An 18,924-nucleotide genomic window follows, 5' to 3' on the forward strand; every position below is an offset into this window, starting at 1 on the left:
CGATGCCCCTCCTAAGAATTTCCCGGGGCCAGGATATCCGCGACGGCGGATGTGGTGAACAGTGTGGGGTGGGAGGGGCGTCCACGCTACCTTCTAGACACCTCACACGAGTCCTCGGACGACCACTAAGATGGCGTTGAGTTAAATAAGGGGCCCCCGCTAAGACAAGGGAAATTGGAAGTTGGCACAGAGGTACAGTCCTCTGTGCGACCGCCCCTCACACCGTGAGGGGGGAGTTCTGGTAGTAGGGATCTGACACCGGTTACGACCTTGCCGTTGGCCCGTAATGTTAGGATGTACAATTTTTATTTTTAGAAAGTATGCATTTGCAGGATGTTTAGACTCGGCTAGGAGAACCTTTGTATTAGAGATTTGTTAAGGTTAGCCAATAAACGTGACTGCAGTGAAATGTATAAATGAAAAATTGTACATGATATGAAACTGTTATTTTAATGTTTTAATTTTGTTTCATATTTTAATAAATACGGCCGGGAGGGTAACTCCCTCCCGCCTTCCAAAAGTTCAGAACTGTGTCCGTCTTCCCATCCCTGGGGAATTGTGTTGGGAGGGGGTGATAGGCATCCCGGCCATATTGGATGGCAAGTAGATACCTCAAACTCAACTCAACAAAGAGGACCTGATCGACAGTTTAGCAGATCGGATTTACTCCATCAGGGCAATGGAGTAAGGTACTCTGTCATCCTGAGGGTGCACCCGCACGCTGAATTTAGAGATGTTCGCCGGTCCAGCAGATATCATTTGCATTGGCAGGAACCACCATCACAGCAGTTCCTGTTAATGCATTAAAAGTTTGAAGGATGCGGCTTCATCAACATGAAAGAGCCCTATGGAGAACAGTCAATATTTTTTATATTTCCCAAAATTCAATTCCAAGGAAGGATTTTATTTTCAACAACAACAAAAAACAATGCCCCCCTCATCATGGGAGATTTCACCCATGACGTGGGAGGTCATTAGAAAGCTTTTACTGCCCACTGCCAGCAGACTTTACCTTGCAGTGATGGACAGTGAAAACTAGCCATTTCACCACCCACACTAAATCGGGCAGGCAGCCAATTGGCCAAACCTTCGCAGGCCCTAACTCCATGGGCCCTCGAGATGATTATCAGCGTCGGAGAAGGAGTGTGTATATATACACCATACCTACACCATCTTTTGGTTTTGAAAATGAAAGTACAGCTTCAAATCAACGAGGACATTCATCCTGTTCCTCAGTGACATTGTAAAATTGTAAATTGTGTCTTGTAAAGCGCACTGCTACCCGCACCGCAGGCCTCGTAGCGCTATAGACCGCTGGGGAACCCGTCCTGGCTTTCCCTGTGAGATAGTCCCTCCTGGGGGTCTCCAAGGTGAAACCAGGCATCCCCGGCGTTTGTGTGGGGCCGGTGTGGAGATGAGGCAAGCTAATGCCCAGAGTTGCCGAGTGTGATCCCTGGTCGGAGTAGGCACCGATGCGAGAATTATCAGTCCGCTGATCCTGGTCCAAGACCCTGCCGCGTCGGGAATCGAACCCTGGTCCCGGGCCGTTCTCTGCTCTCGGGTCTGCCGCCTCTAACCAGTGAGCCACACCTCTCCACATTGTACAGTTGCTTTTATTCTGCAAGAAACTGCAGAGAAATAACTGGAAGACCTTCTAAAGAATTACATATTTTAACACCCTAAAGGTCCAATGCCTTGGATTTCGCCCATAGCAGAAGTGCAAAAAAGACAGTAGTGGGTCAGTGCACATCTGCGTTGATATGCGCCTAGCAAACAAAGTCATTGAGGGGGAAAGTCCCCCTGGTACTTACATAGCGAATATGATCATGCAATTGAATAGAGCAAAGGTATTTTCCCTTCTAGACCTGAATAAAGGATACCATCAACTCAAACTGGAGGAGAACTACAGGTACATTACTACCTTTGTACCTCATGTTGGTTTATTCAGATATAAGACACTGAGGTATTTTTTTTTTTTTTTGAGTCCTCATATAATGCCACCAGAAATATAACTCTAGAAAGGCTTACTCCGGGCCACCACCTTAGACTTAATTGTTCCCGCCCTGGAGTCTGCAAGTAGCCATCCCACTCCCGTTTGCGGTGATTCTTGCCCTACGGGAGGATAGGACCAAAAAAAGCTCTGGCATAATCATCGGGCTCAGTTCCGAATTAGCTCTCAGGCCATGCCATCAGCGGAGACCATACCCTACGTGCCCTTTCTCCGCCACACAACAAATCCAAACCACTCACTACCATGATGTTTCTAAGGCAGTCCGCAAATCTCGGAGGACTGGCGGACTTCCATTCTCTACATATTTCCCTTCTTGCAATGACCAGAACATAAAACATCAATTGAATATTATTTCTAATATCATAGTCTTTAGGGAGGCCGAAAAGTTTTAATCTGGTATTGCATTCAACGGGTAATAATGTTACCTGCTCTAAAAAACTAGCAACCTCCTCCCAGTAAGTTTCCAATACAGGACACTCCGCAAACATATGCCTATCATCGGCTGCTACTGTCTTACATCTGGGACATAGGTATTCATCTACAGAGATCTTTGAGATGGATGGAGTCCAATAGGCCCTATACACTGTATAAAAATGATTCCTCCTTAGATTAGAGGGCTTTATAACATTCTGTGAGAGAACAAAATAATCTGTCCATAATTTTACCATTTCCCCCAAGTCCTCAGTTATTAAGTCGCCCCAGAGTTTAACTATTTCTGCTCCCAAATTATCTTTCTTGTAGAACATTGTTGTTTACCAGTGTGATATCTCACCCTTCCAGCCCCCTCCCCTGTTAACATGCTCCAACATTACAACCTCTCTTATATTTCCCCCACATTGCTCTTCCCACCATGAGGACAGCTGATAAAACTTAAACCTTGAAATAGTACCTCCTGTAAGGTTAAGAAGAGATTCCCAACTTAATAGTTCTCCGTGATTACACAAATCACCCCACTGCAAAAAACCTGCAACTTTCAATGGAATAGCTAAACGATCCAATAAGCATTCTGGGGAACCTGGAGAATCCCAGAAGGGGGCCAAATGATGATAGTAGGGAATATCAAAAATTATTCGCATCGCCTGCCATACAGCGAGCACAGTCTTCAGAACCTTCAAACGAACCACTGAGTTTTGGAGTATCTGCAGCTGCTAAAATATTTCAGGAATTTATTCGTTGAGTAATTCACCCTGTTACACATGCTTTTAATTGCACAAATAAACGACATTGAAGGGAAGGAGTGCATGCTCATTATTTTTTCCTGCTTTGCAATTTGACCGTCCCACAAGATGTTTGCACCCCATGGAGGAAAAGACAGATTGAAAAACAGGACAAAGATTGTTGCTGCTCAACTCACGACTGTCCTTCTACACCCCCTCCCGCCAACTACGTTCTTCCAGCCAAGCCCTCGCCACTGTACCTCGCATCAACAAGACCACCATGGGAGGCAGATCCTTCTCTTACCTGGCTGCTAAAACATGGAACTCACTCCCCGCTTACCTTCGCCTTACCCAGAACCACCTAGCATTCAGAAAGCAACTTAAAACGTGGATATTTGACAAGTAATCCTCCCCCCCTTTCTAAGCGCCTTGAGACCCTCTGGGTATGTAGTGCGCTATATAAATTCTCTGACTTGACTTGACTTGACTTGACTATGGGACAGCGAATAACTGGAGTGGGTTCTATACTAATATAAACTGCATATTTGACACTTGAATAAAAGCAGTTGGCTTACGGACAGTTCACCTCTGTTTGTCTAGAAAATGTTATTATTGTCTATTTTTTGTCATCTATTTATGAAAATGGATCAACTCTATTTGCTTGCGTTAAGATCACGTTACGTATCATTGTTTTTATTAACTTCATGTGTATGGCACAGATTTTCATTAGGGTGCAGCGAGGGGGGGGTGTGTTTTGTTAAATATTCGTTTTTAAACATGGATGGTTTATTTTTTTTTTTTTTTAGTTGCGGTATGGCACACATGTGGGTGTATTGTGGGATTTGCAGTTTTTCCGATAGCTTTTTGAAAGATCGGGTGCATCTGAGGGGTGAGCAGGTCACGGGGTTAAGAAACGCTGATATAATTGGGTATACACAGGTGAGGATTTTGCCTTTAACATTAGAGTGAGAAAGAGCGGGAAAGTGTGATTCTCCACGTAATGGAAGGAGGATGGAAGAGGAGGTTAGGCTGCTGGCTTCGGTTCTGGTAAAGGTATTTTCTTGCAGTACACACAGGCAGGGTATGTTGGGAAACAACAGTTACAATGCAACTGTTACAACGGACTACTTTTACAGCGTAACCACTACAACGCAGGATCCTTTACAACACATGCCTTTACAACGCATGACATTACATAGCAGATGCTATTACAACGCATGCCATTACAATGTAAGTATAGGTAAGGTTATCTTTTTTAATACATTTATTTAATTTGGGTTTTGGGGTACAGGGGTATTTTAAGGGTTCAGGGCTAGGTTTGGGTTATGGGGTACAGGGGTATTTTTAGGGTTCAGGGCTAGGTTTGGGTTTTGGGGTACAGGGGTATTTTTAGGGTTCAGGGCTAGGTTTGGGTTTTGGGGTACAGGGGTATTTTTAGGGTTCAGAGCTAGGTTTGGGTTATGGGGTACAGGGGTATTTTTAGGGTTCAGGGCTAGGTTTGGGTTATGGTGTACTGGGGTATTTTTAGAGTTCAGGGCTAGGTTTGGGTTTTGGGGTACAGGGGTATTTTTAGGGTTCAGGGCTAGGTTTGGGTTATGGGGTACAGGGGTATTTTAGGGTTTAGGGCTAAGTTTGGGTTTTGGGGTACAGGGGTATTTTTAGGGTTCAGGGCTAGGTTTGGGTTATGGGGTACAGGGGTATTTTTAGGGTTCAGGGCTCGGTTTGGGTTATGGGGTACAGGGGTATTTTTAGGGTTTAGGCTAGGTTTGGGTTTGGGGTACAGGGGTATTTTTAGGGTTCAGGGCTAGGTTTGGGTTTTGGGGTACAGGGGTAGCTTTAGGTATACATTTTGGGTATGGGGTACAGGGGTATTTTAAGGGTTCAGTTTTAAAAAAAACTACTTTAAATACATTAAATTAAATTAATTAAATTAATTAAATATGTATTAATTACAATTTTAAAAAAAAGATATACTTACCTATACTTACGTTGTAATGCCATGCGTTGTAATAGCATCTGCTATGTAATGACATGCATTGTAAGGGCATTCGTTGTAAAGGATCCTGCGTTGTTAAAATCGCGTTGTAATGGTGTGCGATGTAAAAGAATGCTGTTAACGTCATACAACCGGTATGTTTGGTAATGTCATGGAGCTATAGATGGGGGATATTGTTTTGTAGTATTTTGTATTTGCAGGCAGCAGATTAGGAATGGGTCACAAATGTCATTCTTTTTATTTTGGTAGTGTGCCTTTGTTCACTCTTCATGCACGAGGGGGAAAGGGGGCTGAGTGGAGGGAAGGAGAGTGGATTGGACTAATGCTTTAGTTGATGGGTTATCTAATGAGGCAGTCATGGGAGTAAGAGGGTGGCACCATTTTTAGTAGTAATGTTTGTTATTAATTCATGAAGGTGGTTGTGAACTGCCTGTTGAGATGATATTTTCATTCTTTGCAGAAACCCCTGAAGAAGAGCCATTTTGGCTCGAAATGCATTGGGTACATAGTGATTCGCCTAGCCTGGTGCATGTTTCACTTTCTAATTGGACGTGGCGCTGTGAAAAGCCTCGAGGGGCAAGCAGCAGTCTTTTGAAGAAATTACAATAAAGAAAGAAGGTGGACTGACGCCGTCTCCACAGTGATTTAATAAGCTTTGAAAAGTGATTAAAAAAGGTTTTGTACAACCATGGATTCTGATGATGAAAATGGAGAACATAAGATAAGGTGGTAAACATTGAAGGATGATTTTCCCACATCGCAGTGCGACAGATGGGGCAGGAAAATGTGCCCTAAGGTATACTACTTTAATTACAGTGATGACATACTGTTTTTTAGGAAAACACAAGAACATGACAAAGCTCTCAGCCATGTCTGCCAGTTACTTACTGATGCAGGTCTCACTCTAAATGCTGCAAAGCGTGAATTTCACAAACACAAGCTCAACATTTTTGAGCACATATTCTCAGATGGGAGAATGACTCCATACCCGGACAAGGTGAAAGGACTGTCATCCACTTGCCCCCCAGGATGTTGCCATGTTGCAAAACTGTACAGGCATGGGCAGGTATTGCTCAAGATACTTTCACAACTTTGAAACAGTGAGTGCTCCATCAACAGACCTGACAAAGTGGAATGTAGTCTTCCAATGATCTCCAAAATGTGACAAGAGTTTCAGAGACATTAACCTCATCAGAGCTTCGAACGTTCAGCGCCCAGTCCTGAACGTTCGAAGAACGAATGCTGGCCCGATGGCCAACAATCGTGCGCAGCACTGGGGAGGTAGTGCTCGAGACGACCGTTGGCAGTCGGCAGCAGTTAAGGGGTTAAGCATTTGATTGAGAACGCAACTGAAATGGCCCTACTTTGACCCCAATTTACATACTGAAATAACGGTTGATGTGAGCCCGGCAGGACTAGGGCAATCCTTGCTCTGCACAATGGCCATCTGAAGGCTCAAAGAGATATTGTGGCTTATGCCAGTCGAAGTCTATCTGAGACAGAACGTGCCTACTTTCGGCTGTAGAAGGAGAGTCTGGCTATGGTGTGGGACTGAAAATATTTTAATGTATTCCTCTATGGAAAACGATTTACTGTTGTCACAGACCACCAGACATTACTCACTTTTTTCGGTAAACTGAAGGCAATGATGCCCCCTCAAATTGAGAGGTGGGGGTTAATAATTTAAGAATATAGCTATGAGATTGTGCACAAACCGGGAACAGATCAAAACCCAGCAGATCAATTTGCACGAGTGCCACTACATCATCACAGTGCGACATCCAAGTCAGCTGATGCATATCTCAACTTCATTGTGAGATTCAGCACACCAGCGGCTCGTGTCCATGGAACAAATCATTGCTGCCACCAACACTGATAAAGACATGACCATCGAAAAAGAAATGATTGCTACACAATTAGGGAGAAGAAGTACCTGGCCTCTTGCCAATGAGTTTGCCTTTAAAAAATTCAAAATGAGCTGTCCGTCACTCAAGAAGGAATGATTCTAGGAGGCTTGAGATTCATCATACCTGAAAGCCTAAGACAGTGAGTCATTGAGCTCAGACATGAAGGACACTGTGGTTCTGTAGCCACCAAAGAGTCCTACAAGATCAAATGTGGTTCCCTCAGCTAGATGAGTGAGCCGAGAAGGTGTTGAAGATATGCGCATCTGCAATTGTTTATCTTCTAAGGTGACACAGTACCCAGTGACGATGTCTGACCTTCCTGTCCATGCTTGGGAGAGGGTTGCTGTTGAATTCTTTGGGCCTTTAGGAAATATACACCATCTCATAGTAGTCATCGACGAATATTCATGTTTTCCTTTGGTCGAAGACCTATCTTCAACAACTCATGACAGAGTCATTGAACAACTTGATGACATTTTTGCGACATGGGCAATCCCTGAAATTCTCAAATCTGACAATGGTCCACTCTTTAATAGCAGAGAGCTCAAAGAATTCTTTGTTCAACTCAATGTTAAACGCAAAAAGAGTATACCGCTCTGGCCCCAAGCCAACGGTGTAGTTGAATGACTCATGGGCACCCTCAAGAGAGTAGTCAACAAGCCTTCATGGAAGGAATCAAACTGAACCAAGCCTTGCGGCAGGCCCTTAAGTCCTATCGATCAACTACTCACTACACAACTGGTGAGAGTCCAGACACCTTGCAATTTGGGAGAGCTATAAGAACAATATGACCTCAGTGGATCTCGGATCGATCAGTGAGCACAAATCAACTCCTCACTACACAACTGGTGAGAGTCCAGCCAACTTGCAATTTGGGAGAGCCATAAGAACTAAACGACCTCAGTGGATCTCGGATCGATCAGTGAGCACAAATCAACTCCTCACTACACAACTGGTGAGAGTCCAGCCAACTTGCAATTTGGGAGAGCCATAAGAACTAAACGACCTCAGTGGATCTCGGATCGATCAGTGAGCACAAATCAACTCCTCACTACATAACTGGTGAGAGTCCAGCCAACTTGCAATTTGGGAGAGCCACAAGAACAAAACAAACTCAGTGGCCCTCGGATTGATCAGTGAGCACCAACCAGGTTCGAGACACTGACGCAACTCAGAAAAGGAAAATGAAAAACCTATATACACCAGCATCGCCATGCCCAGGAAACAGTCTTTGATGAAGGAGACTGGTTAAACAGAGGCAAAAACAGAAAACGATACTACTTTTGCCGCTGATCCTCTACAGGCTGTGGCATGTAAAGGATATTTGGTGACAGCACATCATCCTGGACAAACTATCACTTGGGATACATCACATTTTAAGCACCTACCGTGACGGTTGTCGAGTTCTGAAACCACAAGTGAGGTAGCCACGCCAGCAGATCCTGCTCCAGCATCTGAGCCTAGGTTGCTGTTGCCCTGTCGGGTGGACCTCGATAATCCCGAATCACCTGAGCCGGCAGACAAGTGTGAGCGCATCGTGGATTAAGTGAAGAGATGTTATTTTCAATGCTGTTCGCCTCTTTTTATTTAACAAAGAGGGAGATGTAGCATATTGAGCATAGACACACTAGGACTCTCGTTGTTCTAGGGCGTACTCTATACAGGAACTGCGGAATAGGCAGGGAGGTATCATGGTGTGGTCACTAAGGAGTATGATGCAATGTTCAGTGTGCGAGTGTCTACTGAGGAGTAAAGTATGGTTTGACTGCAGCTCATGTGTGGTGTTTTTCATCTGCGTACTCGAGGGCTGGGAAAGAAGCTACACACCTCTGTCGAGCTCCTCCATCAACATTTCTGATCATTTCGGTGACTGAGTGGGGGTCCATATGACCGTCTTCTCCTCTTAGGGGTTGCGTTCCAATTGTTGCCCATGCGCAAGTGCACCTCTCTGCAGGATGGGCTATTCCTACCTGCTTGTGTGTTTCAGGCGGCCCCCACTCTTCCAAAGCCCTGAGAGCCAGAAGACATTCCTCTCACGTCTCCAGGGTTAACTTGGAGTGGATGGCAATCAACCCCATGAAAAGGTCACTTTATTGAGGTACCTGACATTCTTGACACAACCAATAAACAGATAACTCAACCAATTTCAAAATCAATGTCCAAATTTAGCAGGTGACGTCGCCTCATCTCTGCGCCTCCCAGGCTTTCTTGGCTCTATTCTTAAAGGTCAACTCGCACTTCCATCGCCTGTCCCCTCCACTGGGAATAGTCTGGTGGTTATGTTTCCTTAGTCCATATTCTTCTGAACTTTCAATACACATAGAACTCACACATTTTGTCAATATTGTTAGCTAACCTTTCCCTCTCAGAAGTAACCCTCTCTAGGTGTTTATTCCTGCCTCCACTCTGCTCGTTATCTTTAATTTCTGTCGCACACACTTCCCCACAGCTTGCATTAGTACTGAGATGGAAACTTCTGTTCCTCGAAAGGATAATTGTGTGCTATACGGCCTAAAGGGTTCTGGTGTGTCATGCCTTATCAAACAGTGATACGCTACTCCGGCTACTAGCATTTTGCAAAATAAACAGTGGCGGCCGCTCCATTAGGGCGTTGGAGCGCTGCCCCACTACTTTCTCGCAGTGTGAAAAGCAGAAAATAAAATGGTATTTTAAATACCAATTCATTTTCTGCTTCTCGCGCTGCAAGAAAACAGAAGACAGAGGTATGCCTGGTTGGAGGCAGGTAAGAGGGTATGGCTGGTTGAGGGCGGGCAGATTGGTTGGGTCTGGGAGGAGTGGCTTGCACCACTCTGAGTGCCCTGACTGTTTGGTCGACCCTTGGGTGACCAAAGCATTCATGCGGACTCTACATTTTCTCTAAGTAGGCTGCATGCAGCCTCCATAGAGAAAATTGCCTTCCTACAGGTGCCTGGCTGGGCGCTGTCCGGGACCCCCGACCAATCATAACGCTGCCATTGCAGCATTTTGATTGGCTTACAGGAGGGGAGGGAGCATGCCTGTTCCTATTCAGGAGCAGCAGAGGCGGCGCAGACCTGGTCAGGTAAGTTTTAATTCTATTTTTTTTTTAACGTCCCCCGATATCCACCCCCTCCACAGTAACCCCAGCGCGAAACCCCGCACGGCCCCCCCTTCCGTGAGAGGCATGCTCGCCTGCGTCAAGAGCTGTATTTCGTCTGATTGTGCTGTTAATACGTAGTCACTGTGTGATAGGTTATAAGCAAATCTGTTTGATTTGAAATTGTAATTGATGACATTTACCCACGGAAGAAATTGTATTCTAGTCCCGATTTTAGGCTTCCAAGTGGCTCTGAAGGTGTAGCTGTGAATTCAGTTTTCAGGTTTAATATTAGCGTGTGGGTGAAGGAGAGTAGGGGGGTGCACATGGGGGGGCACTGCGTGGTGCCTGCCGCTTTGTAAATGCAAATGTGAAAGTGCTTATTCAGCATTGTGGCGGGCGGTGCTGAGAGCACCGACCGCCACAATGCTTAACATGCAAGATGTGCCCGCCACTGTGGCGGGCACATCCTAATAGCACCCTCTGGTCCCCCGCCCTTATGGCGGGCGGTCCTGAGTCCCGCTAGGATGACGGGCAGACTAAGTCCTCCCATCATCATAATGACCCCCTTAGTGTTTATAGAGCGAGAACGCAGACTAGTGCAGAAAATATTTCTCACTCTGAAGCTACAGGCCCTGCCATGCGTGATGCACCTCTGAGAAGCATACACAATGAGTGCCGGCACTGGGCCTAGCTTCAAAAACATAACAATATAAATGTTCTGCCGCTAGGGCCTGCTGGCACACAGCATGTATATTGCTCAGAGGTGCATGGCACTGGCAGGGCCTAGCTTCAGAAACATTTCTATCTACATGTTTTTATATGACATCCATTCATTAATGTAATAACTGCCCTTTCACAATTGCTTTATTAGCCTTCTTGCTTCTCAAATTTGCTTGTAAATGCACCATTTACACACTCTTTTTTCAAAGTTTTCCCATGGGAGAATCCCCCAAAGACCCCGTAAGGGTGCTTTCCAACAGAAGGCTCGCTGCGGTGCCCTCCAACAGAAGGTTTACGCCTCACCACTTTCAAATGTCACCTGCCACCACTGAAAAGAAACTATTTCCACATCCAGTTCCACTCCAGTATTGTCTTCTGCCGCCGGTTTCTTTGCATCTCTCCACACTTGTCTCAGCAGCAAAGAAGTCCACTAAATTCTGCATCCTGGTAGTATTCTCTTTACCTCCATCAGATCTCTTTTCATCATCTTTAAAAAGGCCAAACTCGTGATATGCAATCATTCGTTCTTGCCCAAGTTCAAACCTCCCACATGCAGGCATCCTTTCATTTCTGTCAGATCACAAAGCACCAGCAGCAGCTGTGGCCATCTAATCCTCTCTCTGCCCAATTATATCTGCTCTACTTCCATTAAACACTTTGGGTCTGGTTCAGAAAGGTAGACTTACAAACTATAAGTTAAGAGTAAGTGTATGCGTTTGGAGACTTTTCAGTCGGCATAGAGAACATTGCACATAAAAAGATAGCTCAATCTCTGGGGTGTGGTAATGCACTCGTGATTCAACTGGTTTGTCTATTTCACAATGTTTTCATATGTGTCGTTGGTGCATAGGTCGGTACCCTACTGAGCTCTTAGGGTATGCTTAAACAGTCTAGACATGTGTGCTCTGTATACTAAATACGATCATGTAAAAGCTATGAATGAAATATGAATTATATTGATTGAAAAACTCGCTACAGAACTAGTTTGAAAATGAGAATAAAATTTACAAACAAGTATTTGAACTCACGGAGTAAAAATTGAATGAAAGAGAAAAGGAGTGCAAGGAAGGAGTGGGTCCTGTGTATACAGAGCATACATGTCTAGACATAAAAAGATAGGACAGCTCTGTGTTTTTATGTGCAGAGATTTCCGCCCCCTACTGCTGAGTGTCCGCAGTCATAAAGTTACTATTAACTCGTAGTTTGTGAATACAAAAAAATGTACATTTACACAAAAGTGCAAGTTTACCATTGGGAATAAAACACAAACTGTTTTACCTTCCAAACCCTGTACTCTCCGCGTGTGTCGCACCCACTTCACGATATGATGCACACATATATACCATTAGGAATAATGGGGTAACCCTGTGTCCCACATAACCTGGGTATTTATGATATGTAAAGAAATGGTTCTGTCGGGAGTGTGGACATTTGCTCAATTTACCTAATACACCATAAAATGTTTAATTTTAAATGGCAAACATTACAAACATTATGTAAAAATTGTCAAAGATGGTCCACTTAAATTATTCAAAAACCAAATTAGGATAAATAGAACACACCACACTAGAAAACATTGTTTGTTAGAAATGGCGATTGTATTGTATGTGTATGATGTTTACATGTCAATTCATGTGGCTGTCAATAAGATAATACAATACATGGCGATAACTGAATAAAGTGCAGGAAAAGTGACTTATAGTGATAAGTGAAAAAGTGCTATACACATATTATACAAACACATAGCTGTTATGTTGAACTGTCCATTCCTTCCAGCATGAATCCTAAATCCAGATGTGACTTTATAGTAGGGTCAGGGAAGCTGCATGGACTAGTGTGACTACAACCTTCTATTTATCTCAATTTGGTTCTTGAATAATTTAGTTTAACCATCTTCGACAATTTTCACATAATGTTGTAATGTTTGCAATTTAATAGTAGGTACAATGAGCAAAGGAATTGCCACACTCCTGACAGAGCCATTTCTTTACATAGCACACATATATTCAGCAGGTGTAAGGTCCTTCTCCTACCTCGCTGCCAAGACCTGGAACAACCTCCCACTTCACCTCTGGCAAAGCCAGACACTGCACCAATCCAGGAAAGACCTCAAAACCTGGCTTTTCGAGTGACCCCAACAGAGTCGACCCCTATCCCCGCAGCACCTTGAGACACTAACGAGTGAGTAGCGCACTTTACAAAACCCTGATTGATTGATTGAAATATCCAAATCTCCAAAAGTGTTCCTTCCACTTTCCCAACATCTGAACAAGCACAACTATATACTATCATTCCATTGACCCCTGTTGTTTCTCTTCTCTCACATACACCTTACACCTTGCACGTTGCCCTCTTTCATTTACACAGCCTAAATATTTACCTTTTTGCTTGATCCAGTCCTTATCCCCTTTGTTTCTGCACCAATGTGGGAGGAGTGTGTTCCAAACTCTCTTTCTCTCAAATTACACTTAGATAAAACTTTCCTCAGTACTCCCAACACGTCAACTCGTTCTACTCTGTCACCAATCTCATGTATGAAGACACTACCTTGGTTGTCACTCTTTCTCTTGCTATATCTCGCAATCCATAACCAAGAACATATGCTCTCACTCCATATTTTCTTCAGCCACACCACCACCCTCTTACAACATTGATTTGTCTTGTTTTTTCAACCCACACGCATAGTCATTCCTCATCCATCTTCAATTCTTTATCCTTACCCATCTTTCTAACACCCTCCTGCACAATACCCCTCCTACCTGCTTGTAACTACACACCATTGTGCAAAAGGATTTATTTTAAGCTAATTTTCCTCAGTCGTCGTTGTAAGCAAGCAATTGTTTACTATGCTTAGTGCATATTTAGCTACATCATTTTTCCTCCTTTTTATTCCTGTTTCTCTGCTTCCCCCTAATGCAAACAATTCAGACCTGGCTGTTCAGTAGAATGACTTGGTGAAATTTAAATTACACCAGTGGAATTAGCATAATTTATTGAATTTCGAGTTATTCTTGTTACACAAATTCCCCAAATTATGCCATTATTATGCCAATTTGCATAATTAAGAGCCCTATGTTGTAAAAATGTATCTCACAAAGCGCCGGTAACTGTAAAAATGTACTACAAATTGCACCATTTGCAGGAAAATTTTAATATGACCTCAGGCAAACAAGAGTGGCTTTGTTTAAATGCATCCTTAAGTCAAATGCAAGTTGACTTAAGGGCACATTTTGCACTAAAATATAATGAAAAATGTCAAACATGTACTTTGTGGAAATAAAATATAATTCTGCATACTATTGCCAAAGTTTTGCACAAATACACAAGAGCAAATTATGCAAACTTTGCTCTTCCAAACAGAATATCATCTAAGGAGCATATGGCCAGATCCATTCCAACTTTCCATCTTACCATGCATTCTAGGATTGTGCTAAATTTCTCTTTCGCATGGCACATAAAAAATCCCATTGGCTTGGCCTTGTCCACATATATCGTGCCATCTTCTTGCTTACCAAGTATCTTAGAATATTACAGGTGTATGCAACGCAATCTAAAAGCAGATCAGATTTCCGGCTACATTTCCTCACCAAGTCTATGGCCTTGTCCAAACTTGCTTTTGATACTGTGCACTCTTTTCTGCCTATGCAATCTTTAATTGCCCCCCCCCCCCCCCTCATGAAAAGTTGTGAACTAATCTGTAGTTATCGTCTCTCTTTCTTTCATGCTCAACAGAGATAAAATAAGGCTGCTTAAAGTCACCAAAGAGAATTAAATATAAATGCATGTTAATTTTTTCAAAACCGTCTCTTTCATTTTGTTGATTCTACTAAAATACTCTGCCCAACGATGTTGTATAGGCCTTTTGTATGTTTTGTAAAACCTTTCCATACCATTTGTGGACTATCTCTATTTGGGTAATAAGCCAGGCACTTCCCCAAAATATTTCTTTCCAAAAGCCCCACTTTTTCTGCCATTTCCTCCTCGGTCACTATGCCGCTGCCCTTTCACTGTTCTTGTGTATTGTAAATGTATGCTTCCCCGCGCGTGTAGAGCATTCATGCGTAAACCAGTGGTATTGCTGTGTGTACAATCTCTTATTTTAGGACCAGCAAACTCACCTATTGTGTCCCAAAGTTCTGTTGCTATAACCCCAACCTCTCCCTGGGTGTGACACCCTGGAAAGGGAGGCTGGTATGTAGTCACTGGGTACCCACTGAGGTGTATCTGAATACCAGGGGTCTTGTGGATGCAATTAACTGTAGCTGTACATCAATGTCAAATTCACCCCCAACTGCACTCCACTCCTTCCCTTTCCTTTCTCCATATTCCTCATCATACCTCACCCATGTTGTTCCTCCAAAGCTGCTGTTTGCTTGTGTTGTTAATAATAATAATAATAATAATACCAGTATTTATAAAAGCGCGAACAGCTGCCTCAACTAGGAGGCGTCCTGGCGCTGTGAGGGCTTAGCAAGAAAGCTAGCTGGGAGTCTGCAGCCTAGAGAGGCACCGAGAACAGCCACGACTTAAGCTGTCTCCTACATCCATGTATTTCCATAAAGAAGCACGGCATGCTGATTTCACCTCACATATAACACTTATGCACTCGGAGAAAGTTGTAGTCCAATTCTCTAGAGTTGTAGGCATCTTTAGCCTCTTTCTCAATTCTCTTCCTCCTCCTTGGATCCTTATTTTGTTTTTATCTTCCTATGTAATATGTAGGTATTTTTCTTTCATTGATAACATCAAGGGTGACCCTATGTCAAGAGCTAGGCACACTAACCTTGGGCGCGGGAGATCCTGTGGAAACGAGGCGGGGTAACAGAGGCTGGCTCCCAACTCCCCTCTCAGCCTATCACAAACTCAATAAAAAATGGTCACTTGAAGGTGGGGCTAGCCCAACAAAGGAAAAGGGATTGGGCTGAGAAGAGAGAGAAGAGGCTTCAGTTGTGGGCAATCAAGAGTCTGCCTGTCCTGCTTGTACGTGGTGCAGCCTTTCAGTCACTGATGACGTGTCATCTGCGCCACCTTGTTTCACACTTGATGGCCCATCTGTATGTCTAAAGGAAGAGAATTAGGGTCTGATTATGAGTTTGGCAGTCTACGGGACCCATGGTGGCGGTCCTGCCACCGCCACACTGCGGCACCACCACATGACCGCTGCAACCACTGAGGTCCATGATCCTGAGGCGGTGGAGTAGCAGTCAGGCAGAGTAATTTGCTGGCGGTGCTGCTGTGGCACCGCCAAGCTCATTATGAGTTGCCTTTTTGCCAGTCTTTCCATGACCGTGAGCCCGCCATGGAAAGGGTGGCAGAGAGGCAATTCAGGGGACCCTTACATGCCTTTCGGCCTGAGGTTGGATGCAGGGGGGTACATGGGGTGCCCCCTTGGTATTGCACCCCAAATTCCTCCACGGGAAGAAATACACGATAGGGTGCATTTTATCCCGTGCAGGAACGTGCTGCAGCGGTCCCATGGTGGTGCCTTTCTGAGGCTCACTTTTGAGCCATGGAAAGGAACTGCCACAGCACCATCTACCAGTTGGAATCGGTCGGGCGGTCTCACTACGGGTTTGGTGGTCCTCACGCGGAACGCTGGCGTTGCGATCCGTGGGAGGAACCTCAAACTCGTAATCAGGCCTTTAGTATAATGCACTTTTATCCTAATCTCAGTCACGTATCTGTGCATAAGACCTTCTCCCATTCCCTCTTCCCCACAGATAACTGTCCATATATTTGGGCTTCAGAGTTCTGTTGCACTTGAACCCCTAGAGAAAGGATACAAGGAATCGTTGGGTTACTCCCCATTCATGTGCCGATGTTTGCTCGCACGCTACTGGACATTACAGCTGTGCATCTCTTCAGAGGTTTGCAACACCTGACCCCTCAACAGCTGTGTTTCTGTTCAGAGATTCTCTCAAATTTCTTGAATAATAACACATGAAATGTAACCTTTGGAAGACTTTCTTTGCGCTGATAAAATTCTTCCCCAGAATTAATCAAGTAATACAAACATGTTTATCTCTTTACACATGTCGTTGTGCAACCTTGACTTACAGGTTTCAGGTTCTCGTAAAGGTTCATAAATTTAACTTGTGTCTTTTCTTTTATTTCTTTTTCAGGGTCTGCTCCTGTGCAAGAGGAGCAGACCCTAGGGGTCTAGAGTTTTCTAATAGTAACACAGTAGTAGCACATCCGCATTAAAGTACTGGTTGTGGAGTGGTTTCTGCTTGTTGATGTCTTTCTTTCTTACAGGTCACCTCCAAGGCGACCCGTATGCTTTGGAATTGATGTTGCAGCAGGCTGCCAAGTAAATATTTGTCTAATAAAGCGCTTTAACATACTACTTTGCTAGAGCGCTGTATATATATTTATAATCTGGCAACTAGCACAAACCAATATTTTACTGCACAATCGGGAGAACTATAGCCCAATTGTGAGTGATCTAGCCCAATCTGGCAACACTGCTTGGAGGTGCCAGCTAAGAAGAAGTTTCGCCGCTGATGCGTGAGCCTGGATGTTGAGGACTGCAAAGCAGATCAGAGATGTGCCAGTGCTGCTTCCTTTAGCTGAGTGAAAAATATCTAGTGGTAAATCATGCAGCGAGGGTGGCTTTTATTGCCAGCTGTGTCCAAAATGGCTGCAAGTCTCGCGAGATATGTAAGTCTCGCGGGAATGCAGTCATTCTACCTTGGGGCAGCTATATTGTGAGGCAGCACGCATTGCTCGTTTAGCTCCAGCTCTACAGGCTGGGTGTTGTAATCTAAAATGACTCAAGAAATGCCGCAAAAACAATAGTGCATATTAAGGAACATGTGACACAATTAAAGGGATACAACACTGGGGCAGCTTTTCTTCTAGTTCTCTCCACCAGCTCACTTTGGCAACTGTGAGGGGCTCCTCTGCACCCTCACTACTGGTTGTGGCCCTAACATTGTGTATCGCTGTGGCCATCGTTTGGGGTCCATCTCCTCCCTCACCACTATTTGTGGCCCTCAAGTTGTCTGTTCCTCTGACCATCGTGCGGGGTCTGTGTCCTCTCTCACTATTGTTACTGAAATATTCACCTGTGCATTCCACACTGTGTTGTAATGAACATGAAATGTATAGTTTAAAAATAACACCTCAGAAAACATACAAAAACAATTAAACAACAAAAGTTTTAAGGAATCAGCACAACTACCAAGTTAAAACTTTTTTATTTAATTTTGTTTGTTTTTAAACACAGTGTCTCCTGAAGAAGGGACTCTGCCTCCCGAAATGCACCCGGCAACGGCAACTCCAAAATGTGGAACACACAAATGAAGATTTTGTTATCCTATATAAACAATGGAAGAATGTTTAAATGATTTTGTTGTAAATAATAACACAGATTGTGTTGACCTTCCTTTACCCATTAATTGTGCAGTACGTGTTGAATACAAGAACAATTTGCTAAACTAATTGGTTGTGAGGAAATTCATTTTTGAAATTATGTACATAGCATGGTTTTAAATTGTTCAAAAAGCGTTCGAGCAGTTGACATTGTATCTACTCGCTGCCTGAGCACACACTAGTGAGTTTGAAAATTCATTATGAATTATATCACAACACAATTCCAGAATAGTAGATCTTGATCTTTTATTATGTTCTGTTGGATGTCCAGCCAACACGTGTTTCGTCGTCTGGGGCAATAACCCACAACTTCCTCAGGGCTGTCTATGTATTACAAACCACTTTGAACCTCTCAACCGGTTGTAATTCCGTCCCGGCCGCAAGGTAATGCAACTTAACTCTAATCTGCAAACTGCACTGGGTATATCAATTAGTCCTCTAACACCCAATCTTGTGTTTGTTGTCTAAAAATAATCTGGTCCACTAAAATCCAATTCTTACATCCATTGTCAAAAAAACCATCTGAAATGGGCACTGATTCACGTCTCGTCCTCAGGTGCAACTCAGAAAGGGAGCTGTGCAAGGCTCAAGCGCAACAACTCTCTAAGAACGTCTATCCCTGGACACTGATCATAGACATACCTGTAAAGAGTGAGCGCCATATCCCCTCGGGTTTTCAT

At 43.9% G+C, this 18,924-nt stretch overlaps 1 protein-coding gene across 1 annotated transcript in view; it reads left to right on the forward strand.

Moving 5' to 3' along the window:
* The first annotated feature begins 5,852 nt into the window (after positions 1-5,852).
* LOC147736477 (uncharacterized) overlaps positions 5,853-18,924 on the forward strand; it is a 69,516-nt gene continuing 56,444 nt past the window's right edge. The window contains exons 1-2 of the mRNA XM_086952630.1: positions 5,853-5,893; positions 6,002-6,161. Coding sequence (XP_086808756.1) covers positions 5,853-5,893; positions 6,002-6,161 — 201 coding nt within the window. The remainder of the gene's footprint in view (positions 5,894-6,001; positions 6,162-18,924) is intronic.

This window comes from Lissotriton vulgaris, chromosome 1_2, assembly GCF_964263255.1.
Source record: "Lissotriton vulgaris chromosome 1_2, aLisVul1.2, whole genome shotgun sequence".
Taxonomy (NCBI): Eukaryota; Metazoa; Chordata; class Amphibia; order Caudata; family Salamandridae; genus Lissotriton; species Lissotriton vulgaris.